The sequence below is a fragment of the Epinephelus fuscoguttatus genome, linkage group LG19 (genome assembly GCF_011397635.1).
Source record: "Epinephelus fuscoguttatus linkage group LG19, E.fuscoguttatus.final_Chr_v1".
NCBI classification, from domain to species: domain Eukaryota; kingdom Metazoa; phylum Chordata; class Actinopteri; order Perciformes; family Serranidae; genus Epinephelus; species Epinephelus fuscoguttatus.
In genome coordinates this window covers 32681366-32691981 of record NC_064770.1, presented here as the reverse complement: position 1 = coordinate 32691981, position 10616 = coordinate 32681366, and the positions used below count along the sequence as shown (strand labels likewise).

General features: G+C 43.3%; 2 protein-coding genes across 4 annotated transcripts in view; one reads left to right on the top strand and one right to left on the bottom strand.

Annotated features, from left to right (window-relative positions):
• Window positions 1-10616, top strand: part of srebf2 (sterol regulatory element binding transcription factor 2) — a 597702-nt gene that overhangs the window by 474779 nt on the left and 112307 nt on the right. The window lies entirely within an intron of this gene.
• Window positions 1-10616, bottom strand: part of zgc:65811 (uncharacterized protein LOC393524 homolog) — a 635041-nt gene that overhangs the window by 613796 nt on the left and 10629 nt on the right. The window contains exons 7-9 of one of the 3 annotated variants that reach the window (XR_007447990.1): window positions 7627-7722; window positions 7352-7435; window positions 2072-4551 (exon numbers count right to left, since the gene is read on the bottom strand). Coding sequence is in view for 2 of the 3 variants with exons in the window: in XM_049562087.1 (XP_049418044.1) it covers window positions 4327-4551; window positions 7352-7435; window positions 7627-7722 (405 nt within the window). In the remaining variant the exon portion in view is untranslated. Of the gene's footprint in view, window positions 1-5; window positions 4552-7351; window positions 7436-7626; window positions 7723-10616 lie in introns of those variants that run through there. The other 2 variants (XM_049562087.1, XM_049562089.1) reach the window with 2 other exon arrangements.

Below are 10616 nucleotides of genomic sequence, written 5' to 3'. Positions count from 1 at the left end.
AAGTCTCTCTGAAGAACAGGGAGAAACCCTCCATAAAATATTTATTTAAAAACAAAACAGTGCAATGCAACAGTTAGTACTACAAGGTACAGAGAAAGAAAACAAGCAATCCTCTCTAAATAGAGGATTTATCGTACAACTATTTGGTCACAAGCTTTTGGCAGGAACATGAGGGAATGAAAACGTTTAACAGAAATGACCGTTAATGGCAATGTGTTTCCCTTTTGTGTCAAACCAGCATTAACAGGAAGGCAGCACTTTAATGAGTCACAGCTCTGAAGCATGCCGCTTGGCAATGTTTGTACAGTCAGTTTAACAGCTTCAAACAGTACCTGCTGCCTGTGGAGAGCCTGCAGAATATTTCTGTCACACCCAAGAATGTCCTCTGGACGTATAATCATGAATAAAAAAAATAAAAAGGAATGCAAAGTTACGGTAACAGATACATTACTTGTACTAATATATCATTACACCTCTAAAGAATTAAAGAGAAATGGCAAGAAAGTGAAGCTAACTGTCCTGACATCCTAAATAGCTGGTGTGACGATGCTACTGTTTCAAGTGGTAAACCCTATCGTTTAACGTAGCCTGAAATGAACACTTGAAGTAGATTTGAAAGAAAATGATCCCTTGTGCATTTATACACACATTTCTAACACAGAGATATTTGCTGATGGCTCAGTGAGTCTTTAACTCAACAGACAAAGGCACGACACATCAGCAGCAGTGTCATTAAGGTGCTTATTAACAGAACCGCTGAAATGTGTAACAGACGTGTAGAAGTTTAAACAAAAAGTCTCTCACTCTCATCCTCATGAGTTTGGTATCGAACGGATGTGTTTTCATCTTCAGATTACTTATCATATGCAATGATGTAGAGGCCTGTCAGGCTGCGACGCGCCTGCTGTCGAGCGGTGACAGTTTCCAGCTCGATGAATGATAGCTAATTATAAGCAACATCCATTTCACCAAGAGTTACTGCGTGGTTATTTAAAAATATAAAATCAAATATTGATGGTTGTCAGCAGCTCTGAACAAAGCAGGTCTTTTTCCTGCTCACAATGAATGAAATTATAATCACAGTGTGATGTTTTGGGATACAATATAAAAGTCTAGCTCAGCTCTAAAGTCGGTGTGATCAGTAGCTCACATAGAGAGAGAAATCCGTACACATTTATTCACTGGTTGAGCTTGAATTCCAGCGATGGTCTCCGTTGATGAGTCGGGGGAGGTTAAGGGTTGAAACCCGGGTTCTCTTGTTAGTACACGGCGGAATAGTATGCAGTCGTCTCCCGCTGCTCTCTCTTGGTCTGTTTCAGGAGGACACTGGCGCAGACCAGGGCAACAATCTGTCGTGCAGACACAGAGGGAGGAGGGGAAGTAAAGTGCAGAGATGCAACAAAGAGCGGTGTGGTGACCAACGTGCTTTCTGCTCCTTCATCACCTCCAGGATCAAACCAGCCACAGGATGAGTTAGTGTGAGACAGATACCAGCCCACGCTACCAATTTGCATGCAGCTACACAAAGAAACTCGTGTGGAACTAAAAAGGCAAAATGGTTAATGAGGAACAAGTTGAAGGAAAAATCCAACCCTGAATATGAAGTCTTTAACTGTAGATATACAGATTTAAGGAATACTTCACCCTCCAAATGACCATTCATTCATTTATTTGCACTGCATTACTACCCTGGAAATCCAGAGTTCTCGCGAGAGCACAATTTGAATTTGCTCAGCGAGTCACTCTGGCAATCAGTAATGATGCTCATTACCCATGCCGTTGGAGCCGAGCTGCACCAATCACATCGGTGTATCTGATATAGGCGGGCCAGAGGCGAGCTAAACAGATGACGACAGCGCTGCAACGGCGAAGTCCGGAATCAGTCAGTAAACATTGCAAGATGGCTACGGATGAACACCAGCTGTTTGAAACGGCTTTGGCCGCTACAATGAACGAGTTAGACTTGGCTTTTTCTCTAAAAGAGGAACAGAAGACGGCGCTCGAATCTTTCCTTTGCAAGAAGGATGTTTTTGCTGTTTTGCTGACCGGATATGGCAAGAGTCTAATCTACCAGTTAGCTCCGTTGGTAGCTAAGCTCTGGATACGTCACCCCGTGTATTGTTCTGATTGGTCGTAGTGTTATCCAATTGCTGCAGTGATATTTTCAAATGCATGCTTGGTGCCGCCCCTCAAGTTGGGCCATTTGCATTACTCATAGCCAGACCCTAAGTCTTTCTAGATTTGGGTCTAGATTTCTAGGATACCTCATTACCATGCCACCCTCCAAATGACTATTTGTATATCAATGCATCACCTCATGTTATCTGTAAGTGCTGTATCATAGGCAACTGGACTTGCTTGAGTTTCTTGAGGACATTTCGTGCCTTTGGTGTGGCATCGTTAGAACTGAAGAAGCCTCTTGGATGAGAGGCGAAATGTCTTCAAGAATCTCAGTTAAGTCCAGCTGCCTACAATACAGCACTTATGATTTCCATGACCTGGATGACTGAGAATCTTCACTAACACCTCATGTTACGTTGAATTTGAATGCCGGCATGATAGGGTTGCAGCGGTATACAAATTCCACTGTATACAGTAGTATGAAATTTGACAATTACCATATAGTATACATTGGCTTATCTACAGTATTGAAAAAATGCAAGAGGACTGAGAATCTCACCTTTAGTTATTTTGAAAAGGGAGGCTTTTCACACACAATTACATTAAAAAAAAATGTGTCAGGTTTCAATTACAGTAATATGATATTTAGAAACCGCAATATTTTCTGAGACTCATACTGAAAAATTCTCACACCGTTCTCACACTGTTGCAACCTCACTCCACTGTGAAAGACGAATCCAAAAACTGAAAACTCTTGATGGAATTGAAGTCAAAGGGGTCCACATTTTCACAGCAGCAAAACTATATCAAAACATCTGTTTGAAACTGTCACACGACTCGTGCAGTGTGATCCAGGTCTCATTTTTACTAGTCTGAGTGGGCGGAAGTTCACTGCAAAGATCAGCCTCTCATTGGGTGGAACGAGCCACCCGCTGAAGTCCCGCCATACCACCTCCGGTTGTGTAGCAGTTTTCAACACGTCCTTTACTAACTTTTGCGGTGTTTGATCTTGCGGGGATGTAGCCTTTTTTCTGCCATGGTTCGCGTCCTGTATGGGCGATATTTTTGTGGGCGTGTTACACCAAAACCTGTTTCCCCCCGGCAATATTTTTGCAAGCGCACCATTGCTGTGGCACCGCCCAGAACGATTGTGATTGGTTGAAAGAAATACAAGCAGTCGGGGTGTTTTTTTTTCTCCAGTCTTAAAGTGAGAGTCAGCCCAGCCAGACCTTTCTTTTCTTGAGAAAGGTCTGGTGAGCGAGACTACATTTTTACAGTCTATGCTCAGTACTTCCCAAGCAGACAGCTCTTTTTGTCAGGGGACTGACCTGAAAGTGCTCTCTTCATACCCAGAGTCCATTGACAAAAACTGTATTTGTACATCACCGAACACAAGAGCTGCTGGTCTACTGCTGCCTCTTTCACTTAGTTTGTTTGTGTTATTGTGTGACTTTGGTGTTAGTTGAAATTTACCAAAGTCACACAATAACACAAACAAACTAACTGATCAGTGCGGTGGTTGATCAGCAGCTCCTGTGTTCAGCTGTGTAAAATTACTGTTTTGTCAATGGAGTCTGGCTGAGACGAGAGCATAGATGAATTAAACTTTCAATGCAGTTTCCGGTCAGAAAGCTCCGTCTGTTTGGGGAGTACTGAGCATACAACTGGATAAATGAGACTTCGATTATGCTACATGAGTTTTCGGAGTTTGTAAATGGATATTTGGACACAATGTTTTGATTATTCGTTCACAGGAAGCATGCAAGAAACCAATCCTTTTCACAAATTTGACAAAACACGGGATGGGTAATTGATACACAAATGATCATTTGAGGGTGAAGTATTTCTTTAAATATTAAAATAAATTAGGCTGCAAGAAAGCTGCTTTCTTCACTGGTGGGAAATCAAAAACAAACATTGCTTTCCAGCTAATGGGGGAGAAGCTGTTACAAACATGGCCGAAAATCTGTGTGAATATATGTAATTACTTCAAAAACAACGGCTCCAGTAGATATGGTGGTGTTGTGATAGCGCTGTAGGTTTTAGGGTGGATTTTTCCTTTTAAAGGGAGCTGAAGACACGCTGCAGTGACCATGCAGCTAATGTTCAGCATGTGAAGAGAATGGATAAAAACTAAATGACAGTGCGTCGTGGAATAAAATCAAGAGCAGCATGAAAGTGAGAGTGAAAACCAGCAGGAGCGCACTAAGACTGAGCCACAGGGATGTTGGCCACAGGAAGAGGGGTGAAGACGACCGGGTCCTGGTTGGGGTAGGGGTAGGGGTAGGAGGTGGAGACAAATCCGTCAACCTGCGATGGTTGAGGATTGGCCAGGTTCGGAGTGGAGTGAGTCAGGATGATGTACTGAGGTGATGAGTTGGCCTGATGGATCTTTTTGCTCAGAGTTGTGCTGCAAATCAGAGCTATGAACTTTAGGAACCAAAGCCGGGGAGAATGAAATAAAATTAAAGCAAGACAGGGGGAGGAGTGTTGATTGAGAGAAGGGGGGGGGGAGGGTAGAGTGATTAGGACACGGTTCTTCACTTCATCAACAACAAAAGCAAAAGACAAAATAAGGCTTGTCTGTTTGCAAGAAACCCAACTGAGCTGTTTTTGATACTCATTGGATGCTGGATAGTTTAACATTGTGAACTGTGTTGTATGCAGTATAGATTAATGTCCACAGTACAGTTTAAATAAGCCTAATTGTTTGGGTTTTTGGGGATGATCATTTTCAAGGCACAATGAACAGGAAGGGTTGTGGTGATGGTGGCTGGGAATGTGCTTTCATTTATAACAAAACTTAACAGTGTACAGCTACATTAGCAGCTATGTGAGACTGAACTTTGAGGAGTACCTTACCCACAAAATGACCATTTGTTTATCAGTTACTCAGTGTGTGTTACCTTGAATTTGTTTTTCTCGCATGCCTCCACGGTGAACGGAGAATCCAAAAAAAAAACAACAAAAAAAAAACATTCTTTGTGAACTGCAGTAATCGGGGTCCACTTTTAACAACAGCAAAACTTCCAAGACTCCAAGGTGTTACCAGGCCAGATGAGATATGTAATCCCTGCAGCGTGTTCTGGGTCTGCCCCGGATTCTCCTACCTATGGGACATGCCCGAAACACCTCTAACAGGAGGCGCCCAGGAGGCAACACCCACCGGCTGCGTTTGCTGTGCGGAGCGCTGCAGCTCCACCAGAAGACATCTCAGTGCACCTCCATGATTAATATCTCCTCGTCCATGGTGTCAACGGGGTGAAATGACGTCTGAAAACCTCTGACCTGTTGACTTCAGGCCTGCCTCAGCCCATTATGATGTTTTCAAGGTGTAGTGCAGGGAAATATGATCCGCCGTGAACACTGTGTATTTTATTTTGAAAATTAACCGGATGTTTTATTTTGTTTCTGTGCACGACTTCCTGCCCCACACGATCTGCTCTGTGCTGAATTGCTGCGTTGTGCTCCGGCGTCTGGCAAAAATAGAAGTCCTGCATATCTGTTGCGGGGGGCTCCGGAGTGCCGCAGCTGAGATGGAGCCGGAACACATCACAGCCGCAGCCGGTGGAAACACACACATTGACTAGAATTGAATCCTATAGGCTCCGCTGCCGTGCCGGAGCACAGACGCAACCAACACGCATCTGGTGGAAATTGGGGGTAAGACTGAGCCCAGCCACCCCACGGAGGAAACTCATTTCAGCCAGTTGTATCCACGATCTCCTTCTTTCCAGAGCTCATGACCACAGGTGAGGGTTGGGACGTAGGTGGACCAATAGCCTACGGGCTCAGCTCCCTTTTATCCCCGACGGTCCAGCCGTTCCATCTCACGCTCCATTCTGCCCTCACTTGTGAACAAGACCCCGAGATACTTAAACTCCCTCGCTTGAGGCAGTAACTCTCTTCCAAGCCGGAGGGGGCCACCGTAACATGGTGGAGGGGTTTGCGTGTCCCTGTGAACCTGGAAGCTGTGCCTCTAATAGGGTCTCCCAAGGCAAAGTGGTCCCAGGGGAGGGACCAGACTAAGTGATTCAAGAAGACCTTGATGACACAGCATATTTGGACTTTGAGCACCTCATCTGGTATAAAAAACGAGGTCTTCTTCACAACTTGTATTTGCTTACTTGAGTACTTTCCTTAATGAGTTGTGAGAGTTTGTAATGTTGGATGTTTTGGTATAGTTTTGCTGCTGTTCACATTTTTTGGATTTTCCGTTCACAGTGGTGGCAAGAAAAGTTTTCTTCACAGATCCAAGGTAACACACACACAGTGAGTAATTTATATACCAATGGTCATTGTGCAGGTGAAGTATTCCTTTGAGACAACAGTCTTTAAGCAGGGACAATGTTTACCATGGTCACTAACTTAGCCTGCGGATTACATGAAATATGGTACAGACCTCGTCCGACATTGTCACATGTCTAAAGATTCTACGACCTCATGTTGTGTCAGTCACCTTTGCACACTGACTCAGAAACCTTCGTGTGTCAAATTTTTCAAAACAGGTTAAATTTTTTCAGCAACCTTCAAAGTTCAAAAAATGTGGCGGCGGTACACATCCACAACAAGAGGAGGGAACGAGTCGCACCATTTCCTTTCATAACTCAGATAGCCTGCTTTCAACAGGTTAGAGGAGGACGTGGACTGCACAGAGAGAGAGAGACAGCAGGAGCAACGGTGTGGAGACAGAGAGGGAGGACAGCTCAGACCCTTCAGCTGTGGTGCCAAGTGCAAGACGGGGAGAGAGCACCAACAGAGAGTAAGGACATGTGTCTTTTCATTTTGTCTCATGCTGCAAATTTTCGCAACGAGTCCAAAAATGTAACGCATCTGGGTCAGGGTGCACGGTTTCTGTGCTGAACGTTTCTGTGCATATGAAAAGACTGTCAGTGTGCAAAGGTCTTAAGTCTTGGTGTGAAACGTTTGAATGTAGAATCAGCCAATCAAAGCACAACAAGGCAAATGATCTGTATCTGGCCTCTACACAGTTCAGTAGCATCTTAGGTACATCTCTGCTCTCATCGATGTTCTGTTGCACTTGACGATGAACTGCACCGAGTGATTCTTAATTTATACATGTGATTCTAAAGGCCAAACAGCAAAAAAAAAAAAAATGCAAATTAATGTTTTTGTTTGATAAATAATCTTTTTTTTATTAGCCTATTTCACCTAAAACCTTAACTTTATTTATGGCATCCAAGTATAGACACGCAACACATTTCCTTACCAGAAGAGCTCCAGTTCCAACAAAGAGGCCCATCACCAGTGACGCTTTGCTGTCTAAGACCGTTGCGATGGTCACAGGACAGCTCTGTGGGGAAAACCAAGGAGAAACTGTTAGTGCCCTCTGTAATGTAGCTGACCCACAGTCTACAGAGCACAGCTGTTCAGTTTCCAGTAGTGGGAACAAGAAGGGTTCATTTATTCAGTCACTATACATTATACTAGTGTACTAAGAACACTTCACATATATTCCAGCTTCATTTCTTGGCACTAACTTACGTCCATCTTGAAGTGCTCAATGAACCCTGCTGGGTCAGGACAGGTCTTTTGAACCACCTCAACCATCTTGACTCCAGTCAGTCCACAGCAGTGAAGCTACAGAGGAGAGAGATGAAGGGAAGATTAATTACACATCATATTTAATGCTTTACTTTATTTCATCAATATGGAGCTCTAATGTGAGGGCACACAGCCTCACAGCAAGAGGGTTGCTGGTTCAATCCCAGGGTGGGGGAGCCCTTCTGTGTGGAGTTTGCATGTTCTCCCCGTGTCAGTGTGGGTTTCCTCCAGGTGCTCCAGCTTCCTCCCACAGTCCAAAGACATGCAGGTTAACTGGTGACTCTAAATTGCCCGTAGGTGTGAATGTGAGTGTGAATGGTTGTCTGTCTCTATGTGTCAGCCCTGTGATAGTCTGGTGACCTGTCCAGGGTGAACCCTGCCTCTCACCCAGTGTCAGCTGGGATAGGCTCCAGCCCCCCATGACCTTTAACAGGATAAGTGGATTACGGAAAATGAATGAATGAGGAGCTCTAACATGTTAAAGAAGTGTCTACCATATGTAAATTATTGCAGAGAATAAGCAACAAACATTTATGTTACTTTTGTTCAGAAAGATAGTCTTCACAAGTAAACACCACTTTTAGGATTTTTGAGGCCTAAATGCAGCAACCAGAACTACAAAACTAACGTTGGGCTATTAATGAACTACACCACAGTTGCATTCAACATTACAAGGTTCTAAAGCTGCCTTCCGCATGATGACGTTCTGTAGTCTCATTGAGCCACTTGTTAGCAAACGTCTTTTTAAGACATGTAAAAGCTTTGTTCACATTTTTTTGGCGTAGAACAAACTGTGAAAGTCTCTTCAGCTTAGTTTAACCACAGACCTTTTTTCATCTAACCAAAAACCCATTGACTTTGAGACGAGATAACAGAGAGGGCTAAAATGCTACCTCAGGTTTTTGGACTCTGTTATTTTATTCTTATTTTTGCTAAGTTTTGATTCGTTTTGTAGAACTTCACCCTTATTTTACAACAGATGTTATTTTACTACTACTACTTTATCCAAGTATTCATGCCACTTTTTGTTTCATAATGTCACTTTTCACTTTCATGTTGTCACTCGTTACACAGCCCCTGCATTTTAAATGACTAAGATCAACAACTGCTACCAGATGTGGACAGTTGGCACCTGTTAGCTAGAGCAACAACGATGTCAGAGTTACTCTGAATCAACTAACGAGCAGCTGACTCAAAAACAAAACAAAAAAAGAAGCAGCAGCGGAACATTTCTGCAAACTGGGGGGACAGTGAGCTCCAGGAGCACCTTGGAGGAGAGGGCGAGCTTAGCCGCCATATTACAGGGGTGGTAAATTAGTGTCATCACCATTGGTATTGTTTAGAAGATGCTGCTGACATGTATGTTATGTGTCACACCAGAAGCAGATGCTGTTGTGTTACACGACACGCCTCTTTGGCTTCTGGGATGCAGACTTGCTTTCTAAAATCACACACTTAGTGTTTGGTTCTGTGTAAAAATGCAAAGGCAGCATCAAGAACCATTTTACCATTAACGGCCCTATAGAGTGATCTCTGTGTAAAAAGGGTTGAAGTTTTGATTAAGGTGGGAATGTCGCGCCATTATCCTGCCTCTCCACGGAGGCCTTAAGTTTGGCTTTTTGACTGTTGCCATCTTGGATTTTTGATGCTAGAAGCAACCATATTTGGACACATAATTGGTAAATTATATGATCAACCCACCCTCACAGTTTACATGAAAAACTGTTTTGTACTAGACTGTAAACATGTTCATTTCTGCTGTAAATTTGGCCATTTTAACATGGGGGTCTATGGGGATTGACTTGCTTCTGAAGATGGCCTCAAGTGGCCATTAGAGGAACTGCAGTTTTTGACACTGAAGGCCCATTTATGCTCAACGTTAAATATGGATCCGGATACGGACAGAGCCTTCTGTCCGTGCTCCACGTTCATTTCGTCCGTATTTCTGCACGTTTCCATAAAGCTTACGGAAATGAGCCAAACGGAGCAGTACCACCGGGAATCGTGGGGGCAGTGTTGTTGTCACTACCCGATATGTAGCTCTAGTGAGACACGAAGAAGAAAGAACAATTCAAGTTCTCTCATCGGCAGTACTAGAGAAAAGAATTCTCCGTCCTCCAGTCGCCATGTATTTGACGGCCTCACCGACCACCGCCTCCTACAACGCTGCCTCTGTTTTTGTCTTTTATGCAAGAGGTACATTATCAGTATCTCCTCCACAGTCGCCATGTTTGTTTTTGAGTTTGTTGCTGTCATAAACTTTTGACGCTGGGCTGCCCCCTGGTGGATATATTGGTTAAAGGGAAATTTCGGTTTATTTCAACCTGTCTCCTATCGTCCTAAATTTGTTTAAAGTGACTAGTGACATAAAAATAATAGTTAGCATGTTAGCCGTTAGCCTAGATACAGCCGGGGTGCATAGTAGCGTCAGACCTGTTAAAACGTAAGTGAACGGGCAACCTTCAAGTGCAAAGTTAGTCCACTAAACAAGCTTTTTTTTCCACAAAGACCGCCTTGTATCGTTAGGATAAATGTTAGAGAACATATAGAAAACGACATGTAAACGTGTTGTCTTACCTTACCGGTGTGCTGCCATGTTTGTTTACCTAGCTCTGCTTTCCAAAGTGCGAAAAGAGACAGGTTGAAATAAACTGAAATTTCCCTTTAACATCCATGCCAACGTAAAGGGCGCATGGATGTATGTGGGCAGTGACGGTAACATCGTTTGAAACAGACGTATACATTTTCGTACGTAAAGGGAGCATAAATGGGCCTTTGCACACATTTTAATACAATATCCATATGATTATCTGTTTTATAGTTAGTATAGATTGATACAGATATATAGTCTTTTTTGTAATTTAATATTGAACACCTCAGAGTTCCATATCACTAAAACTTTGGTACACAAGTTGAAAAACATAAACTTC